This window comes from Capricornis sumatraensis, chromosome 6, assembly GCF_032405125.1.
Source record: "Capricornis sumatraensis isolate serow.1 chromosome 6, serow.2, whole genome shotgun sequence".
Lineage (NCBI taxonomy): Eukaryota > Metazoa > Chordata > Mammalia > Artiodactyla > Bovidae > Capricornis > Capricornis sumatraensis.
This window is the reverse complement of record NC_091074.1, coordinates 84,864,317-84,884,681: the sequence shown is the minus strand read 5'-3', so window position 1 is coordinate 84,884,681 and position 20,365 is coordinate 84,864,317. Positions and strand designations below refer to the sequence as shown.

At 38.7% G+C, this 20,365-nt stretch overlaps 1 protein-coding gene across 1 annotated transcript in view; it reads left to right on the top strand.

Annotated features, from left to right (window-relative positions):
- KIF24 (kinesin family member 24) overlaps positions 1-20,365 on the top strand; it is a 47,524-nt gene that overhangs the window by 7,899 nt on the left and 19,260 nt on the right. Inside the window, exons 3-5 of the mRNA XM_068974666.1 lie at positions 4,210-4,307; positions 7,158-7,373; positions 16,412-16,499. Of these exons, the coding sequence (XP_068830767.1) occupies positions 4,210-4,307; positions 7,158-7,373; positions 16,412-16,499 (402 nt within the window). The remainder of the gene's footprint in view (positions 1-4,209; positions 4,308-7,157; positions 7,374-16,411; positions 16,500-20,365) is intronic.

The following is a 20,365-nucleotide window of genomic DNA, read 5'->3' as shown; positions in this document are numbered from 1 at the left end:
TTCATTTTTAAAAGTTTTCTGAGAAATGCCAAAAATGCTTTAGATATCATCAGTTCAGTTCAGTCTCTCAGTCGTGTCCGACTCTTTGCGACCCCATGAATCACAGCACGCCAGGCCTCACTGTCCATCACCAACTCCCGGAGTTCACTGAAACTCATGTCCATCAAGTCGATGATGCCATCCAGCTGTCTCATCCTCTGTCGTCCCCTTCTCCTCCTGCCCCAATCCCTCCCAGCATCAGGGTCTTTTCCAATGAGTCAACTCTTCACATGAGGTGAACAAAGTATTGGAGTTTCAGCTTCAACATCAGTCCTTCCAATGAACACCCAGGACCGATCTCCTTTAGGATGGACTGGTTGGACCTCCTTGCAGTCCAGGGGACTCTCAAGAGTCTTCTCCAACACCACAGTTCAAAAGCATCAATTCTTTGGTGCTCAGCTTTCTTCACAGTCCAACTCTCACATCCATACATGACCACTGGAAAAACCATAGCCTTGACTAGACAAACCTTTGTTGGCAAACCAATATCTCTGCTTTTCAATATGCTATCTAGGTTGCTCATAACTTTCCTTCCAAGGAGCAAGTGTCTTTTAGTTTCATGGCTGTGATCACCATCTGCAGTGATTTTTGGAGCCCCCCAAAATAAAGTCTGACACTGTTTCCACTGTTTCCCCATCTCTTTCCCATGAAGTGATGGGACCAGATGCCATGATCTTCGTTTTCTGAATGTTGAGCTTTAAGCCAACTTTTTCACTCTCCTCTTTCACTTTCATCAGGAGGCTTTTTAGTTCCTCTTCACGTTCTGCCATAAGGGTGGTATCATGTGCATATCTGAGGTTATTGAGATTTCTCCCGGCAGTCTTGACTCTAACTTGTGCTTCTTCCAGCCCAGCGTTTCTCATGATGTACTCTGCATATAAGTTAAATAAGCAGGGTGACAATATACAGCCTTGATGTACTCCTTTTCCTGTTTGGAACCAGTCTGTTGTTCCATGTCCAGTTCTAACTGTCGTTTCCTGACCTGCATATAGGTTTCTCAAAAGGCAGGTCAGATGGTCTGGTATTCCCATCTTTTTCAGAATTTTCCACAGTTTATTGTGATCCACACAGTCAAAGGCTTTGGCGTAGTCAATAAAGCAGAAATAGATGTTTTTCGGGAACTCTCTTGCTTTTTCCATGATCCAGTGGTTGTTAGCAATATGATCTCTGGTTCCTCTGCCTTTTCTAAAACCAGCTTGAACATCTGGAAGTTCACGGCTCGCGTATTGCTGAAGCCTGGCTTAGAGAATTTTGAGCATTACTTTACTAGCGTGTGAGATGAGTGCAATTGTGCGGTAGTTTGAACATTCTGTGGCATTGCCTTTCTTTGGGATTGGAAAAAAAACTGACCTTTTCCAGTCCTGTGGCCACTGCTGAGTTTTCCAAATTTGCTGGCATATTGAGTGCAGCACTTTCACAGCATCATCTTTCAGGGTTTGAAATAGCTCAACTGGAATTCCATCACTTCGTCTAGCTTTGTTTGTAGTGATGCTTTCTAAGGCCCACTTGACTTCACATTCCAGGATGTCTGGCTGTAGGTGAGTGATCACACCATCGTGATTATCTTGGTTGTGCAGATCTTTTTTGTACAGTTCTTCTGTGTATTCTTGCCACCTTTTCTTAATATCTTCTGCTTCTGTTAGGTCCATACCATCTCTGTCCTTTATCGAGCCCATCTTTGCATGAAATATTCCCTTGGTATCTCTAATTTTCTTGAAGAGATCTCTAGTCTTTCCCATTCTGTTGTTTTCCTGTATTTCTTTGCATTGATCGCTGAGGAAGGCTTTCTTAACTCTCTTTGCTATTCTTTGGAACTCTGCATTCAGATGCTTATAGCTTCCCTTTTGTCCTTTGCTTTTTGCTTCTCTTCTTCTCACAGCTATTTGTAAGGCCTCCCCAGACAGCCATTTTGCTTTTTTGCATTTCCTTTCCATGGGGATGGTCTTGATCCCTGTCTCCTGTACAGTGTCAAGAACCTCCATCCATAGTTCGTCAGGCACTCTATCAGATCGAGTCCCTTAAATCTTTTTCTCACTTCCACTGTATAATCATAAGGGATTTGATTTAGGTCATATCTGAATGGTCTAGTAATTTTCCCTACCTTCAATTTAAGTCTGAATTTGGCAATAAGATATCATACTTAACTATAAAAACATACAGTGATTTCTGAGCAGAGAGAGGATTTGTCTCCTTGCTTAAAGACCTGTTTATGAGTTAGGTATAAATCATGTCCATTAAAATCGGATTTTAGAAATGTATTTTGCTCTTTATTATTGCCATTTTCAAGCCTAATCAAAAGTATAACTGCCATCTACCTATGACCTAGCTTCAAAGTTAGATTTTACTGTTCTTAAAATCAATCACATGTTTCAGAACACTAAAAGTTCACAGATCTCTTTGTCCTGCTTCACAGCTTCATGTTTTTCTCACCTCCTAACTTTCGGAGACTTTTTTCTCTTCTTTTTTTGGCCACACTGTGCAGCTTGCAGGACCTTAGTTCCCTACCCATGCAGTAGAAGCTGGAGTCCTAACCACTGCGCTACCAAGGGATTCCCTGGATAATTTTTTCTATTGATAAATTTGGCTTTGTGGCTGCAATTTCTTCTCAAATGACCTAACAAATTTCCATTCTAAAGTAATGTATATGAAACAGAATCATACTTGGGGTACAATGACCCATAGTAAACTGGCTTAAGCCCATTTCCACCAGAGAAGCAGCTCAAGACGCAGACAGACCTTGTTTTTTAATTAGGGAAAAACCAAGGCTAGACCATAGACCTTTGTAAAAAGAACCTTCTATGTTAGTGTTCTAGTATTGCTGAAAGATCTGAAATCTAGGGGATTTGATGCTCAATGGATGAATGTAGACACAAAACTGTAACACTTGTATGAAGATGTAAAGTGCTGAAAATATTTTTCCTGTTTCCTTTCCATTTTTTAAAAAAATCTTAATTGTGCCCTGTACTGCAGTTGTTAAAAGTTTTGTTTATTGCAAAAAAAAAAAAATTTCCCATAAAATTTTGTCTTAACTGAATATTTAGAGTAGGCCCAGAAGGTAGTATAAAATATGACTTCATCTCTCATTCATCATGTGTGGACTGCCATTATGATACTACAGTCAGACTTGAAATTATTAGGATTTTTTACCCAGATATAGTTGGGCTGCCAACTTGGTAAGCCTCTAAATTATGCAAATAATTATGGTTGCTGAACTAACACTTTCCAGACCCAACCTAGTGGGGTCTCCTACCTCTCCTCTTTCAGATTACCATGGTTTTTCACTTGGGAATAATCTTGGATTCCTTTCTCTCTCCAGCTATCACATCCAGTCAGCTGCCAAATTTCTCATGCGCTCATTTCTTTTTATTTACATTGTCATTGTCTAATTTAGACCCTTCTTAACCTAATCTAAAATTCCGTGGATGGAGGAGCCTGGTAGGCTACAGCCCATGGGGTCGCAAAGAGTCGGACATGACTGAGGGAATTTCCTTTTCTGTCTTTAACCTAACCACTAGTGTTCATGTTTCCAATCCATGCACAATATAAGGCAGATTAGTCTTCCAATAAAATGGCTCAGCTCATCCCTCTCTTTTGCAAAGTTTTTTGCCTTCCCACTTGTACTAAATTAAATATAAGCATTCCCTCCTCTCCCTTAATGCTGGTGTCCCAAGACCCCTACAGTATAGTCCTAACTCCTTATTCTCACCTGATATTTCACTTTTCTACCTGCCAGTATCCTGTATTTCAAACACAGTAAATCCTCCCTGTCTTCTAAACATTCTTTGTGCTTTCCTGCTTTGCCTCTTTGCTCATGTTTCCCACATGCTCAGGCTGGGCTATGAGAATAATCTCCATAGAATTCAGTAATTCAGTTCCTCTCCTAGACTTAAGGAGGATTGGCTCACTGTTAACACTCATTAATTTACTTCCCTTAAGAGAGAACAAAAATCATGTGGCTTAGTTTTTACAGTATAAGAACATGTCTACAGAGATCTCAAGTAAAACTAGCCGCTGTCATTAGACAGTTGATAATTGCTTATTATCTCTAACTTTGTCATGGACAGTTACTGTTAGTTAAAAATGTATTTCCACCTTTATCCTGTGTCAGCTAAAATAGTGATGAAGAAAATCCAGAATGTATCTTTCTCTAAAATCAAATTTCTTTTTCAGCATGTTTTTTATTTTGATGAAATCTTTGATGAGGCGTGCACTAATCAAGATATTTACATGAAGACTACTCACCCACTCATTCAGCATATTTTCAATGGGTACGATAGAAATTATTTTCTCCTCTTGCCTTTTATTTTCTATTTTCCGTAAATCATATTTCTTTGTAAACATTACTTATGCTTTTCTATTATTTTGAATTAAATATGAAATTGTGTTTTGACCTAATGAATTTAAGTTAGACTCTTCTGGAAAATTCCATGTCTCTCCTTATGGGATTCACAGAACATTTAGAAATAGAATTTTCATTTACATTGATGACATTGATTCTCTGTGCTTAGTGGAAAAATATAAGCTGCCAACAATATTATTTTATCAAAGTCCTTAGAATAAAAAGATGTATGTGGTTGTAATTAGTTTGAACTTTTGCTAATAGGAATTATGTATTCTAGCTATAGTTTCATTAACTTTTTTTCAAGTAGGATAGATAGGTGACTATCACTCACTTTTCATAGATGTATTTTTTAATTTAAAAATAATTATTCACACTTAGTAAACATTAAATGGGACAGAGTAGGTACTTGGTGGGGCTCTGTTATATATTTAAAATATATAGTAGTCAGGTATGGGTAGAAAATGTTGGGTAGTTGATTTCAGGGTATTTTTACTTTCATTTTTTAAAATAACTTTTATAACTTAAAAATTGAAGTATGATTTACATACATCAAGATGCACAGATCTTAAGAAGTATGTAGATTTGATGAGTTTTGATGTATCCAAGTAACCAATATCTGGAATAAGATACAGAACGTTTCCACCACCCCAGAAAGTTCTCCTACCTTCATCTCCAGGTCTTATATAACCACTGACTTGCTTTCTGTCATTGTAGATTAATTTTGCCTATTCTAAAATGTCATAGAAATAGGATTGTTATAAATCTTATGCCTGGCTTCTTTTGCTTCACATAATGTTTTTTGATATTAGTACATGTTGCATGTAAGTAGTTCTATTGCTGAGTAATATTTCCTTCTATAAATATTCCAGTTTTTTTTAATCCATTCTTTTGATGGACATTTGGGTTCTTTCCAATTTTGGAGTATTATGAATAAAACTGTATGAACATTTTTATCCAAGTCTTTTTATGGATATCTCTTAATTTATCTTGAATAAAAATCTGTCAATGGAATTACCAGGTCATTGGATAGGTCTATAAGAAAGTGTCAAACAATTTTCCTTGCTCTATTTTATATTCCCAATAGCAGTATATGGGAATTGAAGTTCTGTACCCTCACCGTATTTGATATGGTCAATCTTTTTTATTCTAGCCAGTTTAATGGGTATGGAACTGTATCTCATTGTGTGTGTTTTTTTTTTTTAATAAATTTACATTCCCCAGGATCTAATACTGAGCATCATTTCATGTGCTAATTTGGCCACTCAGATATCTTCATTTGCCTGTTTTTTATTGTCTTCTTATTGTGGTTGTATGGAAGTTTGTATTTTTATGAACAGGTTAAAGTGAACTTTCTTTCTGGTTCAGTTTCTTATGTACCAAATTTAAGAAGTACATTTTGAGAGAGCAGGTTTCTAAAATAAGTCAACACTTAAATGTTAAGACATTACCAATAAAGAATAAGAGAGTTGCAAGTTAGGTGAAATTATTAGGTTAAGTTCTGTAAAGTGTAGTAAGAGCTTTCTTCATTTTTTTTTTTGACTTGAAATTCATCACAGAAATGTTCAGAAGATAAGATAGATGTTGTTCTTTATTATTCTTATTCTGTTAGATCTTCTTCAATGTGTTTACATTTTTCTCCTGTAATTCTTTTCCCAAATGTGACTCTGCCAGTGTATTCTAGTGCCCACACTGTTGGGAGCCATGATTTAAAAGACAAGGAGTAACCAACCAGTCTCTGCTTCTAAACAGCTTACATTTTAATTTGCTCCCATGTCTTGATTCTCACACTTCTATGATTACTTTGCTCTTGTCAAATCACTGTTTCTTTGGTTTCTGTCTGGCTTCATGTCCTTTCTGTGTATTCATCTCTTTGTCCATCTCCAGCCTCCCCTTCCCCTGTGTCCATATGTATTAATAGAATATTTTTCTTGCTACTTTTGTCATCAATCCATAGGATGCCTGTATAAGAGTCTAGCTACTTACTGCATAACATTATGTTCACTGTTTAGTACTACATAGTACTAGGACTACATAGTACATAGGATCCCATAGTACTCAGGTAATCTTGGCCTCATCTCCTCCTAAAATACACTGTGGCTGGCAGGTTGGTCTCCCAACTTTTCTGTCCACCTCTTATTTTACAGTTTTTCACACCCATCCAGCTCGTGTACACACACATATCCACATGCAGGAACAGTGACTTCCACTTAGAATCATAGGACATCAGGGCTCTAAGGGGTCTTGAAAATCAAGTAGCCCGGTAATTTATTGATGAAAGTGAAAACCAAGGCCATAAGAGGTCTTTTGTGAATCCTCCTTCAAATATTTTGCTTCTGTTGATTTTGCCTGTGTTTAAACTTCCTTAATATTCTTACAAGTGATCACCACCATATTGTATGATCTTCTGTTATTTATTATATTTAGTTTTCTATTACTTCTTTCACTGAACTTATCTTTAAGGATTAACACAATTTTTTTTTCCCCCTCAAGGATCCTCTAAAGCACCTAACATCAGGTCTTTGTTACCATATCTTCTAGAGTTGTCTTATGGTCGTACCAGTTCCATGAAAAATTTCTATAAAAAAAACTTAATACTGCTTTGAGAATTCTTTTCCTCCTCCTATATTTTTATAATGTAAAGCCCTCTTAAAGGCCTGTATATTTTATAGTTGAATTTTATGGAGGATTCTTTTTCCACCTGGCTTTTGTCATTTAAAAATCTGTGTTAGCAGTTCTCTTAAAATTTAAAAGTAAATACAGATGATTCTTCCCCCAGAGGCAATGCCACTTGCTTCTCATATGGACAGACAGGTGCTGGAAAGACCTATACCATGATAGGAACTCATCAGAACCCAGGACTGTACGCTCTGGCTGCCAGAGACATCTTCAGACAACTGGAAGTGTCCCAGCCAAGAAGGCATCTTTTTGTGTGGATCAGCTTCTATGAAATCTACTGTGGACAGCTTTATGACCTTCTAAATAGAAGAAAAAGGTACTGGGTATGAGTGGGAAACTGTAAATCTGTTCTTTATTCTTTTAAGCCAGAGTCCCACTGAAGCTTCAATACTTTGGCCACCTGATGCAAAGAGCCAACTCATTGGAAAGACCCTGGTGCTGGGAAAGACTGAAGCCAAAAAGAGAAGGGGGTGGCAGAGGATGAGGTGGTTAGATAGCATCATCGACTCAATGGACATGAATTTGAGCAAACTTTGGGAGATAATGGAGGACAGAGGAGCCTGGAGTGCTATACAGCCCATGGGGTCACAAAGAGTCTGACATGACTTAGTGACTGAACAACAATAACAACCCACTGAATTGTGGGATTTAATGAGAGGCTTTGGTATACCAGTGCCCTTTTATGAATGAGGGTCTCCTGAATCAGAGGCATATTTTTTAAAACTGTTAATTCAGCTACATAAAAATGTAAATTAGCCTTCCAGTAGTATTTTTTAAGTGATCAATATCCTAATGTTCATCAAAAGACTATGTCTCTTTCACTGTGGTCTTTGAAAAGGTCATAATTTCAGGAAGTCAGGAAACCAACATATACTTAAATCCCTTCCTATTCTTTTGATCTGTTATTATACTGGAAGAACTATAAATAATGTTTTCCCACTTCCTCTTGTTTTTTCTCAGTAATCTTAGGGTAAACTTAATGATAGTTTTCTGATATCAATAAAAATAAAATATTTTCTTCACAGTAGACTTTTATAAGGCTTAAACTATTCCCTTTACAACATAACACAGTACTTTAGAAATGTATTCTTTCAAAAACAGATTTTAAATCCCTCTTGTATTCTTCTGGCATAAAGTTTTGCTTAGGTTGAAACATGATTTTATCTGAGTAGGAGGCAACAAAGTTGTGAAGGTATCAACTGATGGGGAGAACAGGGAGGAGAGAGGGGCTAGGGGAAGTGGAGGGATAGAAGGTTGCCATGATAGAATTAACCAGACCTGAGACCTGTTGGGAGCAGCCACACCAGGTGGAGAGGAGAGAGCTGAGGCTGAGCATGGTGGAAGTCTGGGAAAACCAAATCAAATGATAGACACTATCCTGCTGTAAAGGTATCCAAGCCCCATAGAGTTGTCTAAAAGGTCGTGCAAGCTTCATGTGCTCCAGGACAACACTGGAATGGGAAGGAGGGGTGGAGGAGCAGCTCCAGTTCATGGAGAGCGTGATCGATAGACCCATCACAGAGGGGCGCTAGTGTAGTATAACTGGAGAGGTCACAGAAGTGGGCTTAGGCAGGCCACCATTCTGTGGACTATTTCAACTGAAGAAAGGACCTTCAGTATGCCACAGTTCAGAGAACGTACTGGAGTTGAGGGTTCAGTCATGACACAACTGCCAAATAAGGAAGGGTTCTACTTTGGGGTTACTTTCAGGAAGAGATGCTTTTTTCTGTTCTCTGTGTTGGCTTTGAAGCTTCAAGTTAGCTTCACCACAGCTTCTCCTTCTAGCTTAATACCCTTATTTGGAGCCTTTTCCAGTCAAAATGGCCACTTCCTTTAAAGAATAGTTGCTATAAGAATAAAAGCATCTGTTGTGCCGTGCTGTATGTGTGTGTGGTTTGTTTGTGAGTACAATTCTTTAATGGTATTTTTGTGAGTACAGTTCTTTATGTATTATTGCCCTATATTTCTGCCTTTTTTGATGATAGCTACAGGAATGGGGATATGCTGACTTCTGGGTAAAAGCTTCTCTGGAGTTCTCTAGAGAAAACTCACTCTGAAAATGTCTTCATTTTCAGACATTTTAGGGTTTTGGGTTTTTTTTAAAATGTCTTTGGTCAATTGGCTTATATCTCTTTTTTCCTACTTTCTGAGACTTCTGAAATGTCCTGCTTCAATGATAGCACCCTTTCTTATTTGTTTAGAGCTGTTATAACTTATCCTGTTGTTTCTTTTTTTTCTTTTTTTTTTTTTTTACTTTATTTTACTTTACAATACTGTATTGGTTTTGCCATACATTGACATGAATCCACCACAGGTGTACATGCGTTCCTAAACATGAACCCCCCTCCTACCTCCCTCCCCATAACATCTCTCTGGGTCATCACCGTGCACCAGCCCCAAGCATGCTGTATCCTGCGTCGGACATAGACTGGCGATTCAATTCTTACATGATAGTATACATGTTACAATGCCATTCTCCCAAATCATCCCACCCTCTCCCTCTCCCTCTGAGTCCAAAAGTCCGTTATACACATCTGTGTCTTTTTTGCTGTCTTGCATACAGGGTCGTCATTGCCATCTTTCTAAATTCCATATATATGTGTTAGTATACTGTATTGGTGTTTTTCTTTCTGGCTTACTTCACTCTGTATAATCGGCTCCAGTTTCATCCATCTCATTAGAACTGATTAAAATGTATTCTTTTTAACGGCTGAGTAATACTCCATTGTGTATATGTACCACAGCTTTCTTATCCATTCATCTGCTGATGGACATCTAGGTTGTTTCCATGTCCTGGCTATTATAAACAGTGCTGCGATGAACATTGGGGTACATGTGTCTCTTTCAATTCTGGTTTCCTCGGTGTGTATGCCCAGCACTGGGATTGCTGGGTCATAAGGTAGTTCTATTTGCAATATTTTAAGGAATCTCCACACTGTTCTCCAAAGTGGTTGTACTAGTTTGCATTCCCACCAACAGTGTAGGAGGGTTCCCTTTTCTCCACACCCTCTCCAGCATTTATTGCTTGCAGATTTTTGGATCGCAGACATTCTGACTGGTGTGAAGTGGTACCTCATTGTGGTTTTGATTTGCATTTCTCTAATAATGAGTGATGTTGAGCATCTTTTCATGTGTTTGTCAGCCATCTGTATGTCTTCTTTGGAGAAATGTCTATTTAGTTCTTTGGCCCATTTTTTGATTGGGTCATTTATTTTTCTGGAATTGAGCTGCATAAGTTGCTTGTATATTTTTGAGATTAGTTGTTTGTCAGTTGCTTCATTTGCTGTTATTTTCTCCCATTCAGAAGGCTGTCTTTTCACCTTGCTTATATTTTCCTTTGTTGTGCAGAAGCTTTTAATTTTAATTAGATCCCATTTGTTTATTTTTGCTTTTATTTCCAGTATTCTGGGAGGTGGATCATAGAGGATCCTGCTGTGATTTATATCGGAGAGTGTTTTGCCTATGTTCTCCTCTAGGAGTTTTATAGTTTCTGGTCTTACATTTAGATCTTTAATCCATTTTGAGTTTATTTTTGTGTGTGGTGTTAGAAAGTGATCTAGTTTCATTCTTTTACAAGTGGTTGACCAGTTTTCCCAGCACCACTTGTTAAAGAGATTGTCTTTACTCCATTGTATATTCTTGCCTCCTTTGTCAAAGATAAGGTGTCCATATGTGTGTGGATTTATCTCTGGGCTTTCTATTTTGTTCCATTGATCTGTCTTTGTGCCAGTACCATACTGTCTTGATGACTGTGGCTTTGTAGTAGAGCCTGAAGTCAGGCAAGTTGATTCCTCCAGTTCCATTCTTCTTTCTCAAGATTGCTTTGGCTATTCGAGGTTTTTTGTATTTCCATGCAAATCTTGAAATTATTTGTTCTAGTTCTGTGAAAAATAGCGCTGGTAGCTTGATAGGGATTGCATTGAATTTGTAAATTGCTTTGGGTAATATACTTATTTTCACTATATTGATTCTTCCGATCCATGAACATGGTATATTTCTCCATCTATTAGTGTCCTCTTTGATTTCTTTCATCAGTGTTTTATAGTTTTCTATATATAGGTCTTTAGTTTCTTTAGGTAGACATATTCCTAAGTATTTTATTCTTTTCGTTGCAATGGTGAATGGAATTGTTTCCTTAATTTCTTTTTCTACTTTCTCATTATTAGTTTATAGGAATGCAAGGGATTTCTGTGTGTTGATTTTATATCCTGCTGCTTTACTATATTCATTGATTAGCTCTAGTAATTTTCTGGTGGAGTCTTTAGGGTTTTCTATGTAGAGGATCATGTCATCTGCAAACAGTGAAAGTTTTACTTCTTCTTTTCCAACTTGGATTCCTTTTATTTCTTTTTCTGCTCTGATTGCTGTGGCCAAAACTTCCAGAACTATGTTGAATAGTAGCAGTGAAAGTGGGCACCCTCGTCTTGTTCCTGACTTTAGGGGAAATGCTTTCAATTTTTCACCATTGAGGATAATGTTTGCTGTGGGTTTGTCATATATAGCTTTTATTATGTTGAGGTATGTTCCTTCTATTCCTGCTTTCTGGAGAGTTTTTATCATAAATGGATGTTGAATTTTGTCAAAGGCCTTCTCTGCATCTATTGAGATAATCATATGGCTTTTACTTTTCAATTTGTTAATGTGGTGAATTACATTGATTGATTTGTGGATATTGAAGAATCCTTGCATCCCTGGGATAAAGCCCACTTGGTCATGGTGTATGATCTTTTTAATATGTTGTTGGATTCTGATTGCTAGAATTTTGTTAAGGATTTTTGCATCTATGTTCATCAGTGATATTGGCCTGTAGTTTTCTTTTTTTGTAGTATCTTTGTCAGGTTTTGGTATTAGGGTGATGGTGGCCTCATAGAATGAGTTTGGAAGTTTACCTTCCTCTGCAATTTTCTGGAAGAGTTTGAGTAGGATAGGTGTTAGCTCTTCTCGAAATTTTTGGTAGAATTCAGCTGTGAAGCCGTCTGGACCTGGGCTTTTGTTTGCTGGAAGATTTCTGATTACAGTTTCAATTTCCGTGCTTGTGATGGGTCTGTTAAGATTTTCTATTTCTTCCTGGTTCAGTTTTGGAAAATTGTACTTTTCTAAGAATTTGTCCATTTCTTCTACATTGTCCATTTTATTGGCATATAACTGCTGATAGTAGTCTCTTATGATCCTTTGTATTTCTGTGTTGTCTGTTGTGATCTCTCCATTTTCATTTCTAATTTTGTTGATTTGATTTTTCTCTTTGTTTCTTGATGAGTCTGGCTAATGGTTTGTCAATTTTATTTATCCTTTCAAAGAACCAGCTTTTGGCTTTGTTGATTTTTGCTATGGTCTCTTTTGTTTCTTTTGCATTTATTTCTGCCCTAATTTTTAAGATTTCTTTCCTCCTACTAACTCTGGGGTTCTCCAATTCTTCCTTTTCTAGTTGCTTTAGGTGTAAAGTTAGGTTATTTATTTGACTTCTTTCTTGTTTCTTGAGGTATGCCTGTATTGCTATGAACTTTTCCTCTTAGCACTGCTTTTATAGTGTCCCACAGGTTTTGGGTTGTTGTGTTTTCATTTTCATTAGTTTCTATGCATATTTTGATTTCTTTTTTGATTTCTTCTGTGATTTGTTGGTTATTCAGAAGTGTGTTGTTCAACCTCCATATGTTGGAATTTTTAGTAGTTTTTCTCCTGTAATTGAGATCTAATCTTAATGCATTATGGTCAGAAAAGATGCTTGGAATGATTTCGATTTTTTTGAATTCATCAAGTTTAGATTTATGGCCCAGGATGTGATCTATCCTGGAGAATGTTCCACGAGCACTTGAGAAAAAGGTGAAATTCATTGTTTTGGGGTGAAATGTCCTATAGATATCAATTAGGTCTAACTGGTCTAATGTATCATTTAAAGTTTGCATTTCTTTGTTGATTTTCTGTTTAGTTGATCTGTCCATAGGTGTGAGTGGGGTATTAAAGTCTCCCACTATTATTGTGTTATTGTTGATTTCCCCTTTCATACTTGTTAGCATTTGTCTTACATATTGCGGTGCTCCTATATTGGGTGCATATATATTTATAATTGTTATATCTTCTTGGATTGATCCTTTGATCATTATGTAGTGGCCTTCTTTGTCTCTTTTCACAGCCTTTGTTTTAAAGTCTACTTTATCGGATATGAGTATTGCCACTCCTGCTTTCTTTTGGTCTCTATTTGCATGGTATATCTTTTTCCAGCCCTTCACTTTCAGTCTGTATGTGTCCCTTGTTTTGAGGTGGGTCTCTTGTAAGCAGCATATAGAGGGGTCTTGTTTTTGTATCCATTCAGCCAGTCTTTGCCTTTTGGTTGGGGCATTCAACCCATTTACGTTTAAGGTAATTATTGATAAGTATGATCCTGTTACCATTTACTTTATTGTTTTGGGTTCAGGTTTATACACCCTTTTTGTGTTTCCTGTCTAGAGAATATCCTTTAGAATTTGTTGGAGAGCTGGTTTGGTGGTGCTGAATTCTCTCAGCTTTTGCTTGTCTGTAAAGCTTTTGATTTCTCCTTTGTATTTGAATGAGATCCTTGCTGGGTACAGTAATCTGGGCTGTAGGTTATTTTCTTTCATCACTTTAAGTATGTCTTGCCATTCCCTCCTGGCCTGAAGAGTTTCTATTGAAAGATCAGCTGTTATCCTTATGGGAATCCCCTTGTGTGTTATTTGTTGTTTTTCCCTTGCTGCTTTTAATATTTGTTCTTTGTGTTTGATCTTTGTTAATTTGATTAATATGTGTCTTGGGGTGTTTCGCCTTGGGTTTATCCTATTTGGAACTCTCTGTGTTTCTTGGACTTGGGTGATTATTTCCTTCCCCATTTTAGGGAAGTTTTCAACTATTATCTCCTCAAGGATTTTCTCATGATCTTTCTTTCTGTCTTCTTCTTCTGGGACTCCTATAATTCAAATGTTGGAGCATTTCATATCGTCCTGGAGGTCTCTGAGATTGTCCTCATTTCTTTTAATTCGTTTTTCTTGTTTCCTCTCTGATTCATTTATTTCTACCATTCTATCTTCTATTACACTAATCCTATCTTCTGCCTCCGTTATTCTGCTATTTGTTGCCTCCAGAGTGTTTCTGATCTCATTTATTGCATTATTCATTATATATTGACTCTTTTTTATTTCTTCTAGGTCCTTGTTAAACCTTTCTTGCATCTTCTCAATCCTTGTCTCTAGGCTATTTATCTGTGATTCCATTTTGATTTCAAGATTTTGGATCATTTTCACTATCAATATTCGGAATTCTTTCTCAGGTAGATTCCCTACTTCTTCCTCTTTTGTTTGGTTTGGTGGGCAACTCTCCTGTTCCTTTACCTGCTGAGTATTCCTCTGTCTCTTCATCTTGATTATATTGCTGCGTTTGGGGTGGCCTTTTTATATTCTGGTAATTTGTGGAGTTCTCTTTATTATGGAGCTTCCTCACTGTGGGTGGGGTTGTATCAGTGGCTTGTCTACGTTTCCTGGTTAGGGAGGCTTGTGTTGGAGTTCTGGTGGGTGGAGCTGGGTTTCTTCTCTCTGGAGTGCAGTGGAGTGACCAGTAATGGGTTATGAGATGTCAAAGGTTTTGGAGTAACTTTGAGCTGCCTGTATATTGAAGCTCAGGGGTGTGTTCCTGTGTTGCTGGAGAATTTGCATGGTATGTCTTGTTCTGGAACTTGTTGGTCCTTGGGTGGAGCTTGGTTTCAGTGTAGGTATGGAGGCATTTGATGAGCTCCTATTGCTTAATGTTCCCTGAATTCAGGAGTTCTCTGATGTTTTCAGGCTTTGGACTTATGCCTCCTGCTTCTGGTTTTCAGTTTTATTTTTACAGTAGCCTCTAGACTTCTCCATCTATACAGCACCGATGATAAAACATCTAGATTAAAGATGAAAAGTTTCTCCACATTGAGGGACACTCAGAGAGGTTCAAGTTGATATGATTTCCTCCATAGAACAATAAAACAAAAGAATCTTCCATGCAGTGACACCCATCCACTGATGCCTGGTTGTGGGGAAGTTAAGCCCCACAACTCACGTGGAAAAACCCGAGCTCCCCCTATCCTGTTGTTTCTAAATTAATATATTTTCTGTAAAAGAGGCTTTGACAAAGGTAGATAGAAGTACATGTGCTCAGTCTGCCTCTTAAAAGCCAAAGTTTATAGATCTTAAAATTAACTCTTTAAAGTAGAAGATAAGGTGTCTATACCTTTTCATTAAAAGTTGTACAAACATACTTCTTGCTTATATGATTTGAAGATACAGCAGTACACTTTAGGCTATTCATTAGGAATTTTCCACGGTGAGCTCAGGGAATAGGGTCTGGGAAATATGTTCAGGAATGATGTGAGGGCACTGAAAGCTTGATCCTTTTATTCCCAAAGCCCAGCTGTTCCAGTAGAGTTGTCTTCTTAGAGGTCATGAGCATCGATGAGGCTGTTTCCCTATCCTTCTGTAAAAATTTGGAAACTTGGGGTGAGGGATAGACAGAGAAAAACATTTTTTGAGAAAATCTTTTTGTTTGGCTACGAAGTGAAATTCCAGTATTCATTGTAATCACTATCTTATTACTGAGGGAGAAAATAATCTTAGTGTCTTTGATAGATGCAATACCTGCCCCTTGGCAGATCTAGCTTGATGGTGGTAGATGTAACGATTCATTACACTGTGCTCAGGCCTGAGGCTTTAGTTGCAATACCAACTCTTCCTTGCTTCTTCAAAAATGTATCAGAACTCCTTATGTTGCAAGTAGTAAAATAAAACCATACTGTTAACTGGCTTAAGCATTTAGGGAAGTCATTGACTCATATAACTAGCAAGCCTAGAGAAGCTTTAGGGTCTTTTGACTCTAGAGGTTCAGAGATGTTATAAGACTCCGTTTCTTTGCATTTCTGTTCTACCTCCCATGGTGTTAGCTTCATTCCAAAACGGTCTTTTTTGTGGATGCAAAATGGCTACCACTGCTCCCAAGGCCACACGCTTTTCACTTCTAGAGGGAAAAAGGAGTACCTAACAACCAGAGACTGAAACTTTATTTTGATTGGATTAGCAGAGATCCTGTATCAACTCCTGAGCCAGTCACTGTATCCAGGAATCCACTGATTGGCATAGGTCTGGGTTAACCACTCATTCTGTTCCTTGTAGCCAAAGGTGTTGATTTATTTATGTACAGCAATCAGAGACCACCCCTGAAGCCTAGCATTGGAGTCAGGAGGTGTGGGGGTAGGCAAGGAGAAGGCATATCAATCCCACTCAGTAGCAAAACTGCTACATAATGGGGGAGTGGTGGAATGGGTTATGAAGAGTCTATTACTGGAGCTCTGCCAAACCAACCATCTTCTTGTCTCTGCAGGCTCTTCGCAAGAGAAGATAGCAAGCACGTAGTACAAATAGTGGGACTGCGAGAGCTTCAGGTGGATAGTGTGGAGCTCCTCTTAGAGGTAATCTTCCTCCTTTACTACCCCACTGTAGCAGCCCAAGTACAAGGAAAGACTTCATTTTGCTGTCTCACAAGTATAATGGACTCAGATTTAGGGCAGACTTCCCTCGTAGCTCAGTTGGTAAAGAATCTGCCTGCAATGCAGGAGACTCCAGGTTGATTCCTGGGTCAGGAAGATCCACTGGAGAAGGGATCGGCTACCCACTTCAGTGCTCTTGGGCTTCCCTTGTGGCTCAGCTGGTAAAGAATCCACCTGCAATGTGGGAGACCTGGGTTTGATTCCTGGGTTGGGAAGATCCCCTAGAGAAGGGAAAGGCTACCCACTCCAGTATTCTGGCCTAGAGAATTCCGTGGATTGTATAGTCCATGGGTCTCAAAAGAGTTGGACACAACTGAGTGACTTTCACTTCACTTAGGCAAATGGCAATGACAAACACACCATTTCACATTTATAAAATAAAAATCCTCATCTGACAGGATGGCTCCTTTCTCTACAAGGTCTCAGTGCCTTGATAGTGGGAAGTAAGGTATTTGGGAGACTTGAGAGTCCGTTGGACTGCAAGGAGATCCAACCAGTCCATTCTGAAGGAGATCAGCCCTGGGATTTCTTTGGAAGGAATGATGCTAAAGCTGAAACTCCAGTACTTTGGCCACCTCATGCGAAGAGTTGACTCATTGGAAAAGACTCTGATGCTGGGAGGGATTGGGGGCAGGAGGAGAAGGGAACGACAGAGGATGAGATGGCTGGATGGCATCACTGACTCGATGAACTTGAATCTGAGTGAACTCCGGGAGTTGGTGATGGACAGGGAGGCTTGGTGTGCTGCTATTCACGGGGTCGCAAAGAGTCGGACACAACTGAGCAACTGAACTGAACTGAACTGAATGCAGGAGAGGATACTTTAGGGCCAGTTTCAAAGGCTGCTAATGTGCTTTTTTATGGTAATAGGCTCTGGTAAAGGCTGCTAGAGAGGGAGTCATATTTTAAATAAAAATTTAATGGATAATACCTTCACATAAATTCAAAATTCAAAAGTTACAATGAAAATGTTCCTTTCATTCCATATTCTTGTGGCAACTAATTGATTTTTTAGTTTTTTTATGTGTCCGTCCAAAGGTACTTTACAATCTGTTTTTTCACATTCACCCTTTTAAAATACACAAGCTAGTGATTTTTTTTAGTATTTTCAAAAAGTTGTGCAGCTGTCACCACTATCTAATTCCAGAACATTTTCATCACACCAAAATGAAATCCTGTATCATTAGCAGTTACTCTGTTTCCCCTGCACCTGGTACCTGAAAACCACTAATTTCTATCTGTATGGGTTTACCTCTTCTAGCCATATCATATAAATGTAATCATACAATATGTAACCTTTTGACTCTGGCTTTTTTCACTTAGTGTAATGTTTTCAAGGTTCATCTATATTGTTGAATGAAGTATTGGTAAATGTATTTCATTCCTTTTTATGGCTAAATAATATTCTGTTGTATGGATATACCATATTTATTCATTTATCAGTTGATGGGCATGTAGTTTCAACCTTTTGGCTATTATGAATAATGGAGCGACAAACATTCATGTACAGGTTTTGTGTGGACATATGTTTTCAGTTTTTTTGAGTATATGTGTAAGAGTGGAACTGCTGAGTCATACTTTTTGAGGAACTGCCAAACTGTTTTCGAAAGTGGCTGCACCACTTTGTATTCCTACCAGCAGTATAGAAAGGGGGGTATTGTTTTAAAAGCTCCCACAGTGATTCTAACATGTAGCTATCATAGTCATTCTAGTATATCCAACAAGCCTGGCTAGAGGCAAAGGGAGAAGCCTGAAAGGACAAGTTGGGTACTTGACAATAACCACCTGTAGAACAGCTTCACAGTACATCCCTCCAGGGACTTGGGTATGTGAAATGGCAGAGTGGCCCACCATTGACACCAGTCTTTTTCTAACAGTTTCTTTTTCTTGGGACAAATAGGTAAATTTTATTTAAAGTCTGGGACCTTGTATTTATGTGATTATCAGACTCCTAAGTCCTGATATCCAAAATCCAAGGATGGCACCTTTTGTGGCTGTTTTTAACAGTCACCTGAGAGCCGAGACCCTCTTTCCAATGATCTCAGAGGCACATGCAGAACAAAAGTGGGTGGGACATGTTGAAGAGCTCCCTTGAGACTTGACTATTCTTGACCTGTCCAGAGCTCCCCCCACGGCAGAATCCTAAGGAGAGTGTTTCTCATACGCCTGTTCCTTGTGGTCTTCATGCCCCCACTTCCCCTAGTCATTCCTTTATTTGGCTGGGAGTCTCAGGAGAGTTGGTCCTCATGATGCTGTTGTTCCTGGAAATTAGACCAATTGAATGGGAAAGGATCAAACACTAAAAGGAAGTCCCTTTTCCTTGGCTATGGGTCATAACCGTGTTAGTGGGCAATCTAGTGTCAAATCACTCTCACCCTGGAAGAGTTTATGGCACTGCTCTGTCCTAAGGTGTATTTTCTAAGACCAGCAGAGGGAAGTTTCTTGTTAGTGAACATATCGCCGTTATCGCCACTAACCTCAGTCTGTAATACATGTGAGGTAGTACAAGAAGGAAGCCAGCTGAGACCAAGGTGGAAGTTTGATGTAAATTATGGATCTCTGGCATGGCTACCCTCATAAGCATTTATTGACTTGAAACAGCAGCCCTTGCTAACTCAGGTGTCGTGCTTCCTCTCAGGTGTCCCCGTTCCCCTCACTCAGGTGTCATCTGTGCGCTTGCTCAAGTGTCACCCTCAGGTGTCACCATTGCAGGTCACCCACAGGCTCACGTAGGCGTGGCCACTTGTTGCCTGCCTGCACAACCAGCAGCTTCATTTTTCACACAGGGTTGTCCTTCCTCCAAGAGGTTTCTCCTTCCAGGTATATTTATTACCTGGTCTTAACAATCCAGGCACCAGGGTTTCCTGCCTTTATAGAGGACTTGCTAATTCATCCAGATTTGGAATCAAGACTTTGTCAGCCAAATGATGGGCATTTTTTCAGTTATATAGGCTTTCAGGTTTTTAAGTCTTTCTTACAGACATTTCATGTACTTATAGGTATCCATTCCCAAACTTCTAAAAAATCTGCTTCATGTTTTAATGCTGCCTTGGCTGTAATTGGTCGCAGAGGCCCCCAGAGCAGAGCTTCCCTAAGATAAGTCTCAGTCATATGCCAGTGATAGAGACTTAGTCTATACACAGTGCCTCTCCTGCTCAAGTGCTCACAGCCCATCTTTGGTATTTGTGCTGGAAGCTTGGTGATTAAAGCCTGGATGGAGCTGGGTCCCAGCGCCATGTGTCCTTGAACACATCTTACCTTTCTGAGCCTGAAACATGTGGATATAATATGATTGGGTTGGGTGATAGAGAAGGAAATAAGATAATGTACATATAATGCTTACTGTGATGCTAGTTGAATTTATCATGTCTGTTGTTCTTTTTTTTTATATATATATTTATTTATTTGTCTGTATCTGGTCTTAGTTGTGGCATGAGGATCTTTAGTTATAGCATGTGACCTCTTAATTGTGACATGTGGGATCTAGTTCCCTCAACAGAAATCAAACCCAGGCCCACTGAATTGGGAGCATTAAGTCTTAGCCACTGGACCATCAGGGAAGTCCTCACATCTATTAATCTTATTAATAAGTCCCCAAATATTTTCCATTGCCAGAGAATTCAACAGTTGTCTCTCCTTTCTATTGTAGCAGGTCCCCATTTTACTACTCATATGACATGTTTGTCTAAAGGGTCTAGGTTAAGAAACTTGCCCAGTAGACTTTATAATGGAAGGAGGACTTTGAAAAGAAAGAGGAAGTGAGAGAAATGGGAGGCCTGTGATTTTTA